At 37.0% G+C, this 20,678-nt stretch overlaps 2 protein-coding genes and 2 pseudogenes across 9 annotated transcripts; 2 read left to right on the forward strand and 2 right to left on the reverse strand.

Moving 5' to 3' along the window:
- The first annotated feature begins 223 nt into the window (after positions 1-223).
- On the forward strand, positions 224-2,183 carry LOC125217063 (annotated as a pseudogene).
- Positions 2,184-3,831: 1,648 nt separating this feature from the next.
- On the reverse strand, positions 3,832-8,106 carry LOC125209897 (annotated as a pseudogene).
- A 4,053-nt stretch (positions 8,107-12,159) lies between these two features.
- On the forward strand, positions 12,160-15,680 carry LOC125213551. Of its 8 annotated transcripts, none has more exons than XM_048114157.1 (4): positions 12,163-12,365; positions 13,197-13,470; positions 13,668-13,708; positions 14,531-15,680. In XM_048114157.1, the coding sequence occupies exons 3-4, from the start codon at positions 13,678-13,680 to the stop codon at positions 15,385-15,387; spliced, it is 888 nt and encodes a 295-aa protein (XP_047970114.1). In that variant the 5' UTR covers positions 12,163-12,365; positions 13,197-13,470; positions 13,668-13,677; the 3' UTR covers positions 15,388-15,680. The 8 variants fall into 8 exon arrangements, with proteins under 8 accessions (XP_047970113.1, XP_047970110.1, XP_047970112.1 ...); XM_048114159.1 differs by having other exon boundaries at positions 13,394-13,470; XM_048114156.1 differs by lacking the exon at positions 13,668-13,708 and having other exon boundaries at positions 12,160-12,365; positions 13,394-13,470; positions 14,223-15,680.
- Positions 15,681-16,320: 640 nt separating this feature from the next.
- Positions 16,321-19,807, reverse strand: LOC125211318 (3-ketoacyl CoA thiolase 1, peroxisomal-like). Its single transcript, XM_048111052.1, has 14 exons — positions 19,654-19,807; positions 19,107-19,183; positions 18,915-18,999; positions 18,451-18,577; positions 18,154-18,252; positions 18,013-18,080; positions 17,809-17,916; positions 17,645-17,722; positions 17,429-17,561; positions 17,231-17,327; positions 17,024-17,147; positions 16,839-16,947; positions 16,676-16,759; positions 16,321-16,596 (listed from the first exon to the last, which is right to left on the reverse strand). Exons 1-14 carry the CDS (start codon positions 19,741-19,743, stop codon positions 16,517-16,519), a joined length of 1,359 nt encoding a protein of 452 aa, XP_047967009.1. The 5' UTR covers positions 19,744-19,807; the 3' UTR covers positions 16,321-16,516.
- Positions 19,808-20,678: the final 871 nt, after the last annotated feature.

Consider the following 20,678-nt stretch of genomic DNA (forward strand, 5'->3'; position numbering starts at 1 on the left):
GAACAAGATTATAATTGATGTATATCTATACTTTCATAATACTTGATTTTATATTGGAAATAGTAGATAAATTCAAAATTCATAATAATATAATGAAATAGATGAGGATAATTTAGTCCTAGTAATAATCATAATAGTATTAAATGCGTTTAGTATAGCGCAAAATGAGAACTTGTTCATTTTACTTTTCTCTCAAAGCAAACATTTTGACCAAAAAAAAGAAATGGCGGAGGATCACCCTTCACGTTACGTCAAATTGACCAAGGATCAGGCGCCCATGGAGGACATCAAGCCCGGCGAGCTCAATCTGCCCATTGATGTGCCTCAGGTACAATTTCTGCTTATTTGTGTCATGGTAGTTTAGATCGAATTGATTGGATCCTGCTTGTTCCGTGCTTTTTGTAATGTACAGAAAACACTTAAGCCTGTGGTGCTTTTACCCGAATGTTCAACTTTAGGTGACATTGTTTCATTGTCTTCAATCTGTCCAATTCAAAGGGTGTAAACATATGTGGGTTTTCTTTTATATTCCTTCTCCTGTCCAGTAATTTTGTCTTCAATTCTTGCTTATTTGATGTAATATCCGGGAGACATTTCCGTAATGATTTCCCTAGAACTAGAAGTTAAAAAGGAAGTCTTGTTTCTTTAGATTAATTGGATTGCTGCTGCTCTATAGAGCTCTTGTCTTAGTAAACCACAGAAACAATGGTTCCTTATCTATTAATATGAGTTCTTGTTGGCTCCTCGAGTTATTTCACGATTGAAAATGGATGGCCTATTTCAGCTGACATTAGTGTGGTTCTTAGAAAGATTAAATCACTTGAGACCTTTCCAACATTAGGTGTGAAGCCGGCTGGTAATGTGTAAATTGGTGGTGGCTGAGCTTGATGCTTTTAAATATCAGTTGAAGTAGGAGGTTAATTTTGAACATTGGTGAACCACTGGAAAAGAGAAGTTTGGTGATTGAATTTGGTGCTTTAAATATAGCTTTTCTTCTTGTCAGATAATATGGATACATTCTAACATTTTCCATTTTCTGAACCATGTTTGTTAAAAGCAGTCCAACTGGTTAGATAAATTATCTGGTTGATGATCCAGACCAACATTTGGTTTTAGCATAACATTGAGTAGTTTGCCCAAACTTTTCCTATTGGTAGTTCTTAATTTTGATAGTCTAGGCAAATTAAACTCCGTTCCAGATATTCCGTGTTGCTCGTTTTACCCCTTTTATTTCACATGTTTATAGTTAAAGCTATCTTTGTGGTTCATTTTGCAGTTGCATGTTCAAAAGTGTAATGAATGTGGGCAGCCTCTACCTGAAAGCTACCAAGCTCCTGCTATTCAGGAACCTGGACTACTGGAATATTTGGTTGTGCAGAAGATGTGGAAAGTTGTAAGTTATCATGCATTCAGTGAAAGAGAAGTTCAATTTCACAAGCTTAATAACACTTGTGAACAGTTAACAATTGCTTTGTCATTTAATTATCTGTCTTCTTGGAGTTTAAATGTCTACACTTTAATCTTAACAATAAGGTTTCCACACATATTTTTGAGTTGATTTAATGTATATAATAAAGTTCAATACATTTATCATTGAAAGATTTATAATATATTGACCAGTTAACCTCTCTTAACTAACTAATAGACTCTATGTAAGTCAAAGGGTATTTGTCAGATTTTACTTTATTTGAAGTCCTTCATTAAACAGAATTAAAATTCATCTTTATATTTGGGTCTCAATTCTGCTTTTGTTTGGTTGATGGTTCTAAATTTTATGCTTTGATCTGCAATAGTTAGGACAGGACTATTTTGCCCTTGTGTTCTGTTTGGCCGCGTTGAGCAACTGAGAGAAGATACTCCGTGGACTGGCCCTTGCATTGTCATGCTATCTTTGTAGAGGGTGGCATAGCATTTGCAGTAGCAACTGCTGCTCTATGGTTTATTGACCCAAGGACAACATTTCTCATTGGTGAGGGTTTGTTTTCAGTTGGTGGATGTGTGGGATTTACTACACTGGCCTAATTGTAGGCAATCGCTGCAGAAGAAATATCATCTCAAGGTGATCTAAATTTATTTTTATAAGTCGGCCTTTATAATGAAATGGTTCTGATACCAATTTTCACCACCTTCAAATTTGCATTTTCAGATAACCTTCTCATTGAGCTGCTATTTCTGGAAAATGTATTAATTTTTTTGTTGCACAACTGCCGAATGCTAACTTTGTTTCTGTTGTAGGAGAATTCTCAAGCATTTTCTTTCAAATTCATTCGAAATTTGTCATAAGTGAAAAAATGTATTACTGGTTGGTGGTTGCACAAAATTTGTTTTACTTGTTCCTAGGAATTTGCAGTCAGCCTCATTCTTACTTGCATTTGCTCTCAAATTCAGCTCTTGCCAATTACTAACAAAATGGCAGACGCATATAATATGACTATATGAGTTTGGGACTTAGTCTTAAAAGCGTCTGCACGGTGCAAATTTGCGACCACCTTGGTACATTAAACTCGCGGTCTGTGCTTTTGGCACTAAAACTTTCACCAGTTGTACTGATACCCAACTCCACTTGGGGTTTCAGTGCACTGCTATACAGTGATGCTGGGTACAAGGTAGCATCTCTTTAAATAGTAGTACTGGCATTTTTAATTAAATGTGAAGCTAATTACAGGGAAGTAGCACTTAATTAACAGTAGATGTATATTAAACTCATCTAGAGAAAAATTAGTCTTGGAAGAAGGGGTCCCTGGGAAAGATGGGAAGAAGTTATTCTTGTCTGTGCCAAATTATTGTACTAACCAATGAGTCTTCTCTGAGCTGGTTTGATACTCTTGTCATATTGTTCTTTCGGGCAGAAAGCTATAATGATTTTAGCCACAATAGTTAGCTTAGGTCATGCTTTCGAGGATCAGCTTTGTTTTCCAGTCATTGGGAAGCTTTCTAACTTTTCAGTTATTTTAATTTTTCATACAGAATTTCCGCTATGCGACCCTTGCTTGGTGCACTGCTGCATGCATTGGTGTGCCTTGTGCCAGGAGCACCGGAGATGAGGTCACGCTCATCAGAGGCTCCCTGTCGAACCAATGACCGTAGGTCAATCCACCTCCAGTCCAGGAGATGAGTGCCGCTGACAATGGTCAGGATCCAGCATCAACCTCAGCAAATGGAACTGGGTGTTAAAATTGAGATGCAGGCTCTATAGGACTTGACGATAGATGTAACGACGACAAATATATATATATATATATCAGTATCATGCCTGTTAGAGTTGAATTCTCTGGTTTTGGCATTTCCTTTGGACAGGACATTGTACATTTTCAATGTCGTGCATTTGTGTGTAGCTGGGGTAGTTTGAGCTCTATAACAAGTTTCGACTTGCATAAAGATTTTATATATTTACCCACTAAGACAATTTTTGGAGCAAGAGATCTGCATGGAAAAGGCATCTATGCATTGCATTAGAAACGAAGGAGCATCGGCCTTTTTCTGATGCTATGCGAAATTTCCTAAATACTACTCCATGTTCTCATCGATGGGTATAAAAAATGTGGAGCCGATGAGCTTGTATTTTACAGTTTTATATTTTTGAACTCCACTGATACCTCATAATCAGCAAAATGTAAAAGAGATTTATTGCTTCCCAATTTCATCCAAGCTGGGAGGTTTTAATTTGGCTGACACATGATCTTGTGCTACCCCTAAGTGGCTTTGCATTTCACATGAAAGTTGATACGTATGAGTATGACCATCCTTAAATCAATGATTGGTCTTCCTACTTGGGCTCTTTCATCAAACACTAATCCATCTTTTCTTATAACCAACGCCTATCATAATAAATTTGTGGACAAGCAAAGATTACCTACACCTCTAAGAACAACCAAAGCATCTCCTTAAGGAGAAGATATTTGATGGTGTAGGCTCAGGGTTGGCCTCAAGTTTCTTACGCGGAAGGTGTTTGAAGAACGCTTTCACGGCTCCTGTAACACCGTCTTCATTTTCCATGGCTTTCGCAAGCTCAACCGCACGCTCCTTTACCTGCAAAAAAGATCGATCTCCATGACATTTAAACCAAAGAAAAAGTTCATCCCTTCTATGTAACATATACACTTAGCCTCAACACGTGCACAACCTTCAACTAGAAAGCATGGTAATATCTAAGGTGTGGTACCTGGGGGTCTAGCATAAATTTAATTGCTTCAACCAACTTTTCGAGTGAAAACTCATCGACTGGAATTGGTGGAGGGCCTACGCCTCTGGCATGGACTCTTTCTCCCCAAAATGGTTGGTCACCAAAGAATGGAATAATGGTTGTTGGGCACTGCATTACCAATAAATGTGAATTAAAGAGTCGACATAAAATGTCAGACCAACAAAAACTCCAAGACATTACCGCAGCTTTAAGACCAGCAGCTGTTGTTCCTGCACCTCCATGGTGCACCTGCAAACAATACAAATATCAGTAAATAGGATGGTGCACTTAGTAAGATAAAGGACCACTGTGCAAAACTATTACTACTAATGAACAACTTACCACAGCAGCACACTGCAAGAAGAGCCAGTCATGAGGAAGGACAATTGTCCAGAAGATATGCAAAGTCTTTTTCTTTAGCCACTGAAGCAAGAAGCATTAGCTTAAATGAGCCAATTTTCTGTAGGATATATATACAATTGGAAAATCATTGACAGGAAAAAGTCAGGAAAAAGAGAACTTACAGTTACCAAGGCCACCCCATCCTTTTGTTGATGATTCCTCTTTGTTTAGTTATTTCTAAAGCCTCAATGATTATCTTTGTCATTTTCCTCCGGCCTCATGACAGGCTGGAGATAGAAGAAAAAAATCAGCACATTGAATGTTAAGTACAAAAGGACCAAGCCAAACAAGCTGAAAATGAAAATGTTCTCTTTGACACAACTTAGATATCTCTACTGCATGTGCAGCATATTTTGTTGCAGGAAGGAGGGGGATTTTGCAACTGCGAACAGTTATGGCGAACAGTTTTTCCAATTAATACTCAGTGCCAACCATTGAATCACAAAACTTGGTAAAGTTTCCACAGTGAAAGTTCAAAACTCCAATATTGGAGAAGAAAACTTCAAGAAATATGTTAACAAAATCTCAGTCACAAGATACCTCCACCCCTAAAGAAAAAAACAATAATCACATTTTTCATGTTTCTCCTTTGTCCGGGGTTTACTTTTGGGATGTGAAGGAGCTTGGGGGTCTCGAATTCCTAGCCAAATCAAGGGGAGTCTACAATCTGATACGACAACTGTAAAGCAATTCAAACAAAGGGGATATCGTAGTGAGGAAGAAATAGATTGATCATAATTTTTGTAGAAAATCACAAACCGCAAGATATACAAGTTAAACAAACTCTTAAAAACGCACTCTGTATCCAGCTGATTGCTTAACACGAGACAATGGATGAGGGAATTCACTTGTAGGCCTGCAAAATACCATTGTTTAGTAAGTGAACATGATAGCATGAGGGACAAACTTGTTAAGAGATCCACTATATTTATTTTTTTGCTAAATTAGAACGATAATAATTTTCTCCATGACTTAAAACGATATAGAAAATACTTACGTCCAAGGCATTGTGAAAAATATATGAATTGGTACTTTCAATGCTTCAGCAACATGGGTATGACCTGCAATAAATTGATACAAATCTAGATGGTCATTTCATCAGCAATATCAGTTTATCCATGCACTAATAGAACACAACAAACAGGTGGAGATACACTCATGAACATAGAAACCAACTCAACTCTCAAAATGGGGATACTTAATTCAGGATATATCTAGTGCATATTAATATACATTCAGAATGGAGAAATAAAATTTCCATTAATTAAAGTAAAGGCAGAACCCTCCCCACAGCCACAACTTTGAGATAAAACATTCTCCGTGAACCAAACAAGCAATTAAGTGCAAAAACATGAAAAATTGCAAGGAAGACTATGCAAATATGCAAGTTTGCAACCATGTAATGAAAACTTGAAAAACCAGTTTTCAGAGAGCCAAGACATGCTAAGTTGCATTATCTAACCGTATGCAGGAGGATTGGCAATAATTGCATCTGCTTTAAAAGGAATCCCAGTGTCCTTATCAGGATCTTTGCATGCTGGAAGCAGTGAATATATTATCTCTTTCATTTGATTTCTTTGAATTGGTATTTCTGAAGGCCCTGAAGGCAAGAACCCTTTGTTTTTTACCATGTCTGTAAAGAAAGAAGTTATATCCGTTATTTATGCATCCCATTAAGAGGATCAAATGTCACTATAACATGGGGAGACCACATATATCAAGATTCACATTGCAAGAAGTACTTAACACAGAATGATTCTGACATCAACTACTAAATGAAGTAGAAAAATATATTGATTAGTGGCGATGTTATATCAAGCCTTGTATTCAGAAAGGTCACTTCACACTTGACCATAACTCAAAGAGAAACACTTCTATGCTTTTTTTAATCTATGAAGACTTGAAGTCAAGAAATGATCAAGCATCATATTTTGTAGGGGAGAACAAAGTCTCACAAACATATGATAAACCACAACCGAGTCCCTAAGTAATAAGAAGACCTGCTTTAAGAATGAAGGTATAGAAACATACATTCGGCAAGAACTTTTGGATCCCCACCAAGAGGATGGAATTCTAATCCAGATGTCAAGACAAACTCTTTGAAATTTGAATGAGTGGCCAATCTCACACGATGGCCATAATCCTGCACTAAGTATCTTCAGTAAGGACTTTATAAGATGGATTTCAAATGTACTAAAGAAAAAAATCCTTGGCGCATACTACAATCTTAAACCCAGAACACACATCGTCGAACATCTTTATCCAGGGTTTTGAAGGGCTACTAACATATACACATTTTGCCTTGAATAGATGCTCAGTTCCCTACTGGAATCACACATGTGGAGAGACGATTATAGAGATAAAAAAAGTTTTTTCCGGACACAAAAAAGAAAGATCAAGTAGAAGAATAAGGATGAATACAACAACAGGGGATGGAAATAGGTGCATGTACTAAAGGACTCTGATTTTTACCACTCATAGATTTGGGCTAAGTGAAAGCAGAAATATATGTTTACCAAAATGCATTGAAACTTTAAACAACAAATTAAAATAGTTTGAGACACCCAAATGTTGCTTTTTGATTGCTAAATGAGATTCTAATTAATTGATAAGCAAATACTGTAGTTTCCATTGCAATATTGACTCAACCTGTAGTCGCTTTCCAATTGCAACAAATGGCTGCACATCTCCACGAGTTCCAACAATTAGCATTACAATCTGCAATGGTGGAATATACTGAATGTCTGTTGCATCAAGAACCTCCTCATCAACTTCTGTATGTACGCTATTGGAGCCAGCTGCAAGGCTAACATGTTCAACATCAACTGGAACTTCAAATTCTACAGTTCCAAGTATTTCCACCATCAATCACAATTAACCACAAATTAGCAAACTCATTAACTCAACCGAACTCATAATAACTCGAACAGAGCGACAATTTAAATTTCAAACCATCAATTGCAAACAAAAACCTCTACAACTTCACCACCAACTCCAGCTCCGAACCACAACTCACAATCCTAAATTCCATTAACTGAATTCACTAAACAAAAACAGCGACTCACCAGAGGAACCGCTGCCGCCTCCATTAGCGGTAGCACTAGCACCGGCATCTCCATCGAACTTCACGGAAACTTCTTCGGAGCTCGTCGAAGAACCTGCCTCATCCGGCTTCGGCACCGGCGGCGCTACCATCTCCGGATGCATCGGCTTCTGATCTACTTCCGCAGGCGGTTATCGGTGCGCGAATGCGTAGAATACACACAGTGAGCGTGAATTGGATGCGTGGCCAGTCAGTTAGGGGCACAGCCACGTTCAAAAGCGTGGGAAGCAAAATTAAATCAAATTAAAATGCGTAAAATTCATGAAAGTGGAGTATTTTGGTTGTTTAACGCGACGGTTAGCGCGTGGCCGAAATCAACGCAGAACATGTTCTTCACTTTATCTCCTTTGGCCAAACCAATTTCTTCCTCACTTTTCTCAGTTCATCGCCTTCTCCCAGAATTCATACAATTACCTATACATACATCCATAAAAATTTCATCATCTATAGCTTAGAAAACTCACATAAATAAAATTTGGTAAATTAGGCCAAAATGGGGCCAATAACCTTAATATAAGTATTATTACTGTTATATTGTATAATTACTTTGTAAATTTTATATAAATGCAAATAATTTATTGAGTTTAAGTATACATTCATTAAACATTCATTGCCATGTAATATTAATTAGGTGGAAATATGATAAGGATTTGAAATCTTACATTAATGGTAGTCGGTATAAAATAATTACACACATCTAATGTAACACGAGAAAATATATGAAATGACTATCATTAGAAAATTTTGCTTGTGTGATCCATAAAATTACACATTTTTGTCTAATTTGACAGTTCTCATTAATTTAAAATTTGTTCGTAAAAATCGTAAATTGAGGGTAAATCATACGGGTTCGGTTTATTTTCAGAAAAAAAAATAAATGCAATGAAAATTTACTATAATATCTAATTTTTTTAAATACGTGGGAGATACTAAATTTTAGCCTGATTTTATGATTATCAATATAGATTTATGTTAAAATGACAACACCTTTTAAAGTGACACCACTTATACAGCAATACTCTCTCTGTCCCACAATAGGAGTGTCATTTAGTTATCGCACGAGTTTTAAGAAATCGGTGGAGTGTGTAATTAATGAAGTGAATGGTGGAGTGTGTAATAAATGAAGTGAGTTGGTTGAATGTGGGTTCTTTTTGGACTTTTTGGTTTTTTATTTTTGTTTTGGTTTATTTTAATGTAGATAATGACATTTTAATTAACAATGGGGTAAAATTGTATGACCAAATATGAAAAATTCTAAATGTGATTCTTAAACTGGGACGAACTTTTATGGCAAAATGTGACTCTTAAACTGGGACGGAGGGAGTATTATAAACGCTACACAATAATATTATAAACGCTGCACAATAATATTATAAACGCTATACATCAATCTATAGATTATTGTATAGCGTGTTGGATATTGCTGTGTAGTACAACATATTGATGGCAGTCTTTTTAAGTTTTTTTTTTTTTTTTTTTTTTTTTTCGCCACGTGCAGCTTATTAGTCCACGTGTACAAATGATTAATTAGGAATGTAGTATGGTGTTATTTAAAGAGGTGGTGGCATTGTAACACTCCCCTATCAATATATCTTTAAAAGTATTTATAATCTAACATTTAGAAATATAATTATCTTGTTTTGGTGAAAAAAGAATATGTATGTAATGTTGCTTTGTTATTATTACATTGAATGGTTAGAAAAATTATAAATTTTGATCCAATCATAATGTGTTGCGTTATTGTAGGAGTAATTGGCTAATATTTAAAGTCAAATGTATTGGGTTCGAATAGCAGTAAAATTTGATGTTTTTCTATTAATAAGAGCATCCGCAGCGGTGAAGAGGTATCTGCTCGTCTGTTCGTGCGACTGAGCACCGGCTCGTCCGTCCGCTGATGGAGCTCGTCCGTCCGTGCCGCTGAGCAGCACACGTGGCGTCGCCTTATTCGCCAACGGCATAGCCGTTGGCTTATTTAATTTTTTTTTAAATGCGAAATTAATTAAAAAAAATGTTTAAAAAAAAATTCTCACATCTCAAAAAAATATATCCGTTTTCTCCCCACTTTTAATTTATTTTTCAAATTTTTTCCCCCAAAATTCACATTTTCATCTATAAATACCCTCACTTCAACACAAAAAAATCACATTCTCATCTATTCAATCATCATCTACATTCTCTCATCTTTTTTCCTCATACTCTCTCATCTAAATTCCCACCACACTACACAATGTCCGGCTCCGGCGATCACCCCTCGGCAATCGCGGTTGGAACCACGATTGGTTCGACTCCGAGGCCGGATTTAGTCCGGAAACGCAATTTACGGCCCCTCCTCAAACCCAAAGTTCGCAATTTTCGGGTGGCTACCGTCCTTACCCGGTGCACGACCAAAATGCCTCCGGGTTCAGGAGGGAGCAGCAACTCTACTCCTACTCCTACTTCTATTCCTACTCTTACTCCTCCTGTTCGTGGCACCCACACCCCACACACTCCGGGTGAGATGATGACGATGTTCAAAGTCTACTTGGCAGTCTCCGAAGATCCGGACGTTGGCACGAACCAAACCGGGGATACGTATTGGTGGTGCATCACTCGCCTTTACAATAAAACCCGGCCGGGGGGAACCATCCGTCGCAATGAGAGTATGGTGCGCAATTGCGTCTACAGATGCAACTTAGCAATCGGTAAGTTCCAGGGGTACTTCCAACAGGAAGAGCGGGGAGCGGCACGAGCGAGCTCAACATCATCAGTGTCGCCTTGGCGACCTACCAAAGCTTGGAGATGATACCGTTCAAGTACCTCGATTGTTGGCAGGAGGGGCGCCGACATCCGAAGTATGGGGGCGGCATAGTAGCATCCTCCTCCAGCTCCTCTAGCAAACGGTCGAGGTCGGTAGCCCTATCCGACGACGCCTCCGATGATGTGGCTACCCAGCTTGCCGGAACTAACTTGGGTAGCCCCGACGCTGGCCCGAGCAGTTCCCGCCGGCCGCAAGGGAGGAAGAAGGCGACGGCTACCCGCCGTCGCGCCCCGACTCCAGCCGCCCCCGCTCCCGCTCCCTTTGTGCCTCCTCCACCCCCGAACAACTCGTTGTGGACTCTCCTGGGTCAACTCTATTTGAACGATACGTCTAAGATGACTCCGAATCAACTTGCAACACATGAGCAAATGATCCGGGGTCTCAAGAGGCAATTGGGGTTAGAGGACTAGTCTTCCACGTGTGTAATTTTTAATTTGTAGGATTTTAATTATGTACTTTTTTATTTTCTAGGATTTTAATTATGTATTTTTATTCTTTAGTATTTTAATTATGTAATTTTTATTTTTTAGGATTTTAATTATCTAATTTTTATTTTTTAATGTATTTTTATAATGTAGAAATGTTTTTAATAATTGGAGTATTTAAATTGAATAATAGAATGGTGAGACCCTTGAGCTTGTCCTTAGCTAAGAGCACGGATGTGGGTGTTGTGCTCTTAGCTAAGGACATAGAGTAAAAGTGTGGGTCTGAGTCCACTTCCGTGCTCTTAGCTAAGAGCACGGATGGAGATGCTCTAAGAAGGTCAGATTGTGTTCGCAATCATCTCGTATGAAAAAACTTCAATATGTCTAAATTTAAGTCATAATTTAAGAACAAAGTTTTCTTTATACAAAAACAGCATAATTTAAGTCACTGGTAAGTTAGATGATGTCCGTATGAAAAAATTGAACGCTTCTAAATTTAAGTCATAATTCAAGAACAAAGTGTTCTTTATAAAATACGGTATAATTAAAGTCTCCAATACCATATTCAATCATTTACATCAAACTCAAACCCATTTTTAGGTATATGTCACACTAAAAAGTAGTTTTACTCCAACCATTTACATCAAATTCAAAAGTTACACAATTTTTTAATTTTTGTCTCATAGAAAATTTGCAGTAACACCATATTTGGTGTTGTTTCAAAAAAACACAAAAAATGAGTTTAAATTTAGTGTATGGTTGGAGAAGATCCACACCAAAACTTATTTTTAGAGTATATCTAAGACCATCTCCAACCGTACGCCAAAACTCATTTTTAGTGTAGATAATTTCTCCAACCATACACCAAACTCAAACCCATTTTTGAGTTTTTTAATGAAGTAACACCAAATATGGTGTTTACTCCAAAATTTTGTTAAAGAAATACTCAAAAATGGTGTAAACTTAAAGATGGTGTAAATGGTTGGAGTAAAACTACTTTTTAGTGTGACATATACTCAAAAATGGTTTTGAATTTGGCGTAAATGGTTGGAGATGACCTAAGAAGTAAGATGATGATCTAAATGTATCCAGATTTTACGATTTTAATATACCCATTTATATCTTTAATTTGAGTTAGGTAAAAGCAAATCATTGCAAATTGGGGGTGGTTATTTCCTTTTCATTTTGTATCAACCCACTTAAAAACCAAACATGATCATTATTACTAAAAAGAAAACATTTTTTTTAATTTGTTCATTCAATAAATATTACTGCAACTATTCATTCTCTATCCTCTTTCACCATATTCAACAATCAACCCTATTCTGATCGGAATTCATATCGTCAAATCCACCCCAAAATTTTTCTTTCATTCAATTAATCCAAAATTCCCCCTACTCAATCGATCAATCAATCAATCTAAGGATAATCGCACCTCCATCTCTAATTTCTACTGTAATTCCGCACCTTTAATTCGTCGTTTTTGTGTTCGCTTCACGTGGAACCTTTTCCTCGGTTAATTTTGCCTTAATTTGGTTTCCCCGTTCAATTGTTGCGGATGTTTGCAATAATAATTGCTTACTTGTTGAGATGTCGTGTGATTTCATTATTCTTATGTATTTTATGGATAATATGAGGATCTTACTGATGATACTTCAAAGATTGTTACTTTTACGGGCGTAGAATTGGGAAATGGATTTTTAAGTTTTAGAGTTTCTAGAATTTGATGGGGATTAGTAATTGTTTTCATGAATCGATGCAAAACTTTTAAAATGGAGTATTTTTTTTGAATATCTACCGCCTTGCTTAAGTTTAATTTGAAGCAAGTAGGTTATCTCAAGGGTTTGATCAGAACAACGAGGTGAATTCATTTTGTTTAAGTTGGTAGCTCATGATTCTGATGAGGATATAGGGGTTTTGTTCCCCCAGTAATATGTTTGCTTGCTTGAACAAATTTTTGGTAGGTCGGATTGTATAGCATTGATTATTCTCTGCTACAGTTTGTAAGGAAGATGACATATGTAGATGAAACACTCTCACGTCATGACAATTTTGCAGAATGATAATAGTTGGGTATTTGGGTTAGATTTAGTTGAGCAAGTTAACCAAGCTTTTGCTTTTGTTGGCACGTCTAGCTCCACTGCGTTCTGGTTTTAGTGATTTTATTTCTTTGTCCTTTTCCTAGTGGACCTTGAGTGATAGTATATGTTTGTCATTGTTTTAATAGCAGAGTTGGATCTTAATTCTTATGCAAATGACCGTTTTTGTTCCATAATACAACTGCAGGTTGTGGGACTCATTTGGTGATTGTGGATCCACAAATATGCAATAATTCTTTACTTGAAGCCTTATTACTCCGACAATTTTAGGATACACTGCTTTTCTGAATAGTTGTTATGAAAAGTGCATGAAGGCTTGCCATCCGATTTGTTATAAGTATAAAGTCAACTAAAGATATTGTTTTGTGTCATTTGCTAATTCAGAACGTTATAAGATTCAGACCCTGTGTTTTAAGGATCTGAAGCTGCCAGTAAAAGAGAAATCTCAGTGCCTTTTAGCGGTGAGTAAAACTAATATGGCCGATGTGTACAGAAATGTGTTATTACCTTCATAACATTTCATGTTACATGATGGGATTACGTGACATTCTGTGTCATATAAATATCTGCAAACTTCTGTATCAGCTGAAATTGTGTGGTCATTTAAAATAAGCACAGTCCTCCTTGTTTGTATTTACCCAGTCCTTCGCCTTTTCAGATCGTAAGGGATGGTGAGTCGTAATTATTTTGTGGTAACTGGTAAGTAGTTGCCTGTTTTGGTTTATTACCACCTATGAGGACTCATTTGGTTATTTGGTGGCCTGAAATATATAGGTGCATTTCTATTGACAGATCACTAAGAATCATGCCTTGCAAACTTGTGGCATGTTGGTGTACATCGTACCTGTTCTTAGGGGTCATAGTAGTAATAAAATTCTGATATATATTCTAAAGTAGGTCCCTTTTGATCTTTCTTTAAGATCTGTCACATTGTTTAGGCCGTGTCTTTATTCTTTTTGTGGATTTATAGATGAAGTGTGCTCTTATGACAATGAAGTTGGGTTGTTTGGAGGTTATATGATAGCATGGGTTATTGGGGTTTGGCGTTTATTTGTTTATGACCTGGTGAATTGAACTGAGATGGATGTTTGGAATTGTTCATTACTCACTATTAATTATTTGCATTCATAAAGTTGTCTGCAGTATGCTATCCTTTATTGCTATGGATTAAAAATTTTATGCTAATGCATTCAATATTAGTAATATATCGCAGTGCACATAAAATGGCTAGTAGGAAAAGAAGCATATCAAATGACTCAGATGTGTCTCATCTGTACAAGGAATTGGATGAAGCCTTATGTCCCATATGCATGGACCACCCCCACAATGCTGTTCTTCTCATTTGCAGTTCCCATGATAAAAGTTGTCGCTCGTACATATGTGATACTAGCTATAGGCATTCAAATTGTTTGGATCGTTATAAACAACTGAAAGAGGCAAATGTAGACAACTTATCTGCAACTAGTTTGGTACCTGAAAGTAATCATGATTCTGTTTTGAGTGGGAATTTGGACTTGACAGTGACGACAAATCATGCAAATGACACCCAGACACAAACTAGCTCTATGGGACACACGGGCATGCCTCAGGGAGATTCGGGTGGTCACAATATCCACAATGCTAATCCTAGTTATGGCGAACAAGGAGGAGGAGTTTTGGAAAACCTTGATAATGGGGAACCCAACATGGAGAATTCTGAAGAAGTGTCGAATCTGAGATGCCCTCTATGTCGTGGGAAGGTTTTGGGTTGGAAAGTTATTGAGGAGACTAGAAAGTACCTCAACCTAAAGACTAGAAGTTGCTCTCATGAATCATGTTCATTCTCTGGTAGTTACAGAGAGCTGCGTAGGCACGCAAGAAGAGTTCATCCAACAGTGCGCCCGGCTGATGTCGACCCATCTAGACAAAGAGCATGGCATCGCCTTGAAGGTCAGAGGGAATACAATGATATTGTTAGTGCAATTCGTTCTGCCATGCCAGGTGCTGTTGTCTTCGGTGACTATGTGATTGATGGTGGAGATAGGCTTTCTGGTGAAAGTGACAGAAATGGAGGTGGTGGTGAGGGTAGCCGGCTGTTAAGCACCTTATTCTTGTTTCAAATGTTTGGTTCGCTGGAACCTGGAGCTGAGCCAAGAGGTGGCCGGTCAAGGCAGTTTGCAAGACATCGCCGAGCTACTGGAAACTATCCCAGGCGTCGCTATCTCTGGGGTGAAAGTCTGTTGGGCCATCAACATAATGAGGATGAAGACGATGGCGAGGATCGTGATACAGACCTTAATATACTGACCGATCTTAATGATAGTGCCCCTCCAAATCCTAGACGACGTCGGCGTCTGGCACGCACAACACGTGCCGAGCCGGATGGAGGTCAACAATAGGGAAGCAAGTGTCTTGTCTTGTCTCGTCTGACCTGATTCACGACCAAAATGTGCCGGATCCACCTCAGAATAATCAACGTGGCGATTGCGTTATCTCTGGGCTTGTTTGTATATAAATGTGGTTTTCCCACATGATTTGGAAAGAATAATCAAGATCATCTTTTGTTTTCATTCTTTTCAGCTTGCTGATAATGTGTGATCTTTCTCTATCCTTTTATCTTACACTGGATTGGTATTATAACCTTTCAGCAAGCATTTGTATCACTTGAAATGTCAATTTTCTCTTCCTTAAATTTGTTTTGCTTATTCTCTTTTCTTGAGCTTGGAAATGTGGAATGTGGTTTGCTTATTCTCTTTTCTTGAGCTTGGAAATGTGGAATGTGGGATCATCTTCTATAGTTTAGTGAACTGTCGATGCTGCCACTTTGTTAATCTATGAATATACTTGTTTATATCCTAATTTGATGCTATTATTGGTGTAATGGAATGGAACGTGGATGGAATGATATAAAATTATTCATATTATTAAATTACACCTTTCAATTAGTAGTATTAAATGCGGTGTTTTCATATCTCCCACTTTTACACAAAATAAGAACATGCATGTACTAAGTAGTGAATAAACAACTACTTCATTTTCTACATATTTTTACAATGATATATACGTTTGATGTATATCAATATTTTTATTTAAAATCATCTCACTAGAATAGATTGAATGATTTTGCAAAATATCAACTAAAATACTTCATAATATCATGTTCATTGCACGAGTATTAATTACCAACCCAAAAAAATTATAAAAATCAGAATAATGAATCATGCGTCATATATGGTTCATTAGATCTAACAAGTTACTAGTTATTTGTGAGTTTATTGAAAAATCTCATTTCAAGATAGATAAAGTAAACAAATAAATGCTTTTGTAAAAAAAAAGAAAAAATGAATGAAATCTTCATTTTAAACCAAAATATAGTTTTGATTATTGATATAATTCATCACGATTATTGAAATATGAGTTTTATTAATACGAGATGCAATGATTGAACTCACACGCTTGTTCTATAAAATATTACAAATCGATAAACAGCATAGTACATTATTCTGCATCCTTGGACAAGAAGGTGATTCAACTGGTTGCACGGGCGTTGGTGAGGTCGTCAACGCAATCCCCTCTTTCGAGCACAGCAGCAGCACCCATGCCTGAACCTGCATATCCAGTAACAGAATTCATGTACATGTCCAAAATCCTAGCCACTTTGTACTGGAGCAAGAGGGGGATGGTTACCTATGCACATAGATATGACACCAAATCGACAGTCCTTGCCACGGCGTTTCATCTCATTAAGGATTGTAGCAACACAGCGAGCCCCTGAGTGAGAAAGCAGATTTTTCATCACTAATCCAACCAGTCATTGCTCTTTTAGTCTAATGTTGCAATGATGCATTACCTGTAGCTCCCAAGGGGTGTCCGAGGGCCATTGCTCCTCCGTTTACATTTACTTTATCAGTATCGAGGTTGAGCTTTTTGCAGCAATATACGTACTGGGAAGCGAATGCCTGTGCATTCAATGGTGATCAGATGATTTTGAAGTTGACAAAGTACTGCTACTGTTATTATTCATCACATAAATACCTCATTTATCTCGTACAAGTCAATGTCCTTGAGTTCGAGACCAGCTGACTTGACTGCGGCCGGGATAGCAACAGCAGGGCCGACACCCATGACACCAGGCTCCACACCCACAGCAGAAAAACTCCTGCGCATAAAATATATTTTAGGAAGGAATATTGACAAGGTTACAATAGTAACAAGCATACAGATCCACAAGGAGATGTTCACCTAAATACGCCAAGAATCGGAAGCCCCTTTTGCATAGCTAAACTTCGTTTCATCAGCAGAACAGCTCCTGCACCATCACTCACCTGACTTGCATTTCCTGAGAAATCAGAAGGTTATCTTAGTCATATACAATGTCAAGAAAGTATCATATATTCATCTAATGTTCACATGGCATTCTATATTAAATAATTCTTTTACCAGCTGTTGTAGTGCCGTTGCTCTTGAATGCAGGCTTCAACTTTGCTAGAGCGCTCATGTTTGTGGTTGGTCGAACCCCATCATCTACTAAGATTATAACAGGTTTCACCTCCCCTGTTTTTGGGTCGACAAGCTTCAAAGAAATATTCATGAGCCAAAACAACCTGAAGGTAATATCTATAACACATTAATGAGTATGTCGCAAGTTCATTTTACCTTAGTAGAAACTGGAACTATTTCATCTTTAAATTTCCCGGCTGCAATTGCAGCAGCAGCTCGTTGATGAGAAACAACCTGTTTCCATTTCAAGTAGGATAGAATTAGATCATTCACCGATAGATAACATACATCGACTTTTTACAACAATGAAGGAAACTCACGGCAGCTTGATCCTGTTCTTCACGAGTTACTCCAAAGCGTTCTGCAACATTTTCTGAAGTAATACCCATTGGAAGGAGACAGTCGCGAGCTTGAGTGAACTTCTCTATCTGCAAACAGCAAATGACAGTGGAAGCAGTCAGTTTTCCAATTCATAGCATGCTTTTTAGCAAAGAGAATAAAGGCATAATCTAACTTGCATATACTTTTGGGTTATCTGACTTGAGCAGGTCGATATTGTTTACCGACATAGACTCCAATCCAGCAGCAATGCCTATACAATGTTAATAATGGCTAAGGGTCAGCATAAGAGGTTTTAACCATTAAATTGAGTGGTTCATTATTACCTATATCATAATATCCAACTTTTATGAAGGCAGCAACATCGGCAACAGCTTGGAGACCAGAAGAACATTGTCTATTGACTGTTCTGAGAGGTACCGAATCTGTTTATAAATGAAGTGTCAGAATTGGTGAGTAACAACCTAAAGAAAGGGGCTTTAAAATTGTACAAAGGTGAAAATACATGTTTCATGAGAATATGGGATATCACAAGATTCAAATAAACTTGAAAGGATACAATATTCAGCAACATGAAATGTAAGAAGGAACAGAAAGAGATTTTGCATTCGGAGAACGTATACCAGGAAAACCAGCATAGAAAGCTGCCATCCGGCACTCAATAGCTCTTTGTGAACCTGGAGCCAGGACAGTTCCTACAACTATATCTCCTACCTCAGCAGGATTAATATTTGTTCTATCTATCAACGCCTGCAATCAGGAGAAAGATACGAAATGAATAAGAGAAGAACATCATGGTTGAAGAAAAAGGTATCTTACACCTAATTCAAGAATCAAACCAGAGCAATATTTGACAACAAACAACATATTGGGAAAGTTCTACTTCTAGCCAAGGTGCTTTCTTGTCAACTTTGAGTTATAACCCAATTTCAGGGACTATTTTACGCGGAAAAGAGAACTATCATATGCCATATCTAGAATCAACTAGAAACAAGTTAGAAAAGTTCTTTCGGATCTCAGATTTAAATTCAGCAAATCTTGTCCCATCCGAGCTGATAGTCGTCCTTAAATGAAAACTAAAGCTTACCTTTAGTACAGTGGCAAGCAAATCATCTGGAAGGGTATCCTTGAACCCCCCTCGCTTGGCTTTGCATAAGGCAGTTCGATAAGCTCTGCAAAGCGCGATAGATGCACGAAACACTTAAGAGGTTGCAACTTTTCACAAGTCCATATTGCAGTAAACAAAAGATAGCGAAATGATTAAAGTAAGGCGACTCACGCGACAATAACAATGTCATCTCCAAAAGCAGTTGTTCTTTGATATGCACCGCCATCCCCCGCCGAACATATGGATTGCTGTTTGGAGAAAATCATGATGATGAATAGGGTCAAGATTTCACATAATTATAACGCTACAACAATGTGATGCTTCAAGATCATTAGAATGAGAATTCCAATAACTTCACTTTAATTTTTCAATCACATTAACTCAATGCTAGTAACAAAGCTTCTCTGCCGTGTTTATAATTAGCAATTACTTCAATTACAGTCTACCTTTTTTGAGTTTTTAACTAAATAACTCCATTGAAAGAAGTGGTTAAAATTCTCTAAATTAATTGTGCAGATTTGGTAAGAATGTTCCTGTTATAAATGATGCATCAAACACAATTCGGCGATTTCACTGAAAGAGAAAGCTAGCAATGCCGCCGATCCGAGTAAAATCATAGCAATTCAATTTAAATCAACACGCCTCAAATGAAAGTCATATCGGAAAAAACATAAAATATTCCACCTAAATTGTTTGCAAATGAAGAATGTAAACTCACGCAGAGAGAAGATTCAGTGGTATGGCGAGAGTAGGAAGTGGGCTGCAAATGCTCCAGCAGAACTCTCTGCCTGTTTATTGCTCTCTCCATTCTCTCTGAGATGTTTGAGTTTGTTGAGTGAAATGATTAATATACAAGTGTTAGTTGAGAAGTGTGGCGGCGAAATCTATTGACTCATTTTAAAGTTCGGTAAATAGAAATTATGGCATCACGAAATGTTTATTTTTTTATTTTTCTTTTTGAGGGGATCACGCAATATCTATTTATTTAATAGTACTATTTTAGGGATCACGCTATATTTATTACTCCTACAGTCCTACTGAATTAAAGTTGATTCATTCGAAGTATTCTTTTATTTATTCCTTTTAAAAGGAAAAACAAGGGTCCGACAATTCCAACAAGACATGAATACAATAATTCAATTTTATTTTATTAACGATGTATTTAATTTAGGTTATTGATTTTTTAAAAAATGTTAAAAGATTTAAAAACAAAACTTCGGCTATGCAATTATAAATAATTATTAATTAAATATTAAAAATGACAATTAAGATTTTATTTAAAATTGTAGGAGGCGCACACAAATCATAATACGCACCACGCCCTCTTTAAAAGGATACAAACTCAATTTTTAACAACTCAATTTGATTAAGAGCAATCATCAAATTTTCAATTTATATATATAAGGAGGTGTTTTGAAATACATAAATTTTATTTTCAATTTTCATAACTCCATATCGGTACCTACTACCTAGCTAGCAAATTTAGGTACATCTACACACTGCGAAGTTGATTAATATTGTACATCAATTCAAGAGTACTAATTGCACCATAATTTATAATAAAAATTCTTCGACTTGACTTACAAGTGATTTTTTTTTCATTGTAACATCATTCTATTTATGTTTTTATTTCTTTAATCGTAACAATTAGAATACCGCCGACAGTCGACACACAACTTAGAGTTTCCTCATATTTCTAACAAGTTTTTGGATGTTCGAGCAGCCAATACAATTTCAAAAAAA

This window comes from Salvia hispanica, chromosome 3, assembly GCF_023119035.1.
Source record: "Salvia hispanica cultivar TCC Black 2014 chromosome 3, UniMelb_Shisp_WGS_1.0, whole genome shotgun sequence".
Taxonomy (NCBI): domain Eukaryota; kingdom Viridiplantae; phylum Streptophyta; class Magnoliopsida; order Lamiales; family Lamiaceae; genus Salvia; species Salvia hispanica.

Bases quoted from the DNA above. Each gene is read 5' to 3' on its own strand.
- LOC125211318 (XM_048111052.1), bottom strand. From the start codon at position 19,743: ATGGAGAGAGCAATAAACAGGCAGAGAGTTCTGCTGGAGCATTTGCAG. The intron at 16,948-17,023 runs GTATTTATGTGA...TTGAATGCACAG, and splicing joins ACTTGTACGAGATAAATGAG to GCATTCGCTTCCCAGTACGT. The intron at 16,597-16,675 runs GTAACCATCCCC...CTGGATATGCAG, and splicing joins TGTCATATCTATGTGCATAG to GTTCAGGCATGGGTGCTGCT.
- LOC125213551 (XM_048114156.1), top strand. From the start codon at position 14,233: ATGGCTAGTAGGAAAAGAAGCATATCAAATGACTCAGATGTGTCTCAT.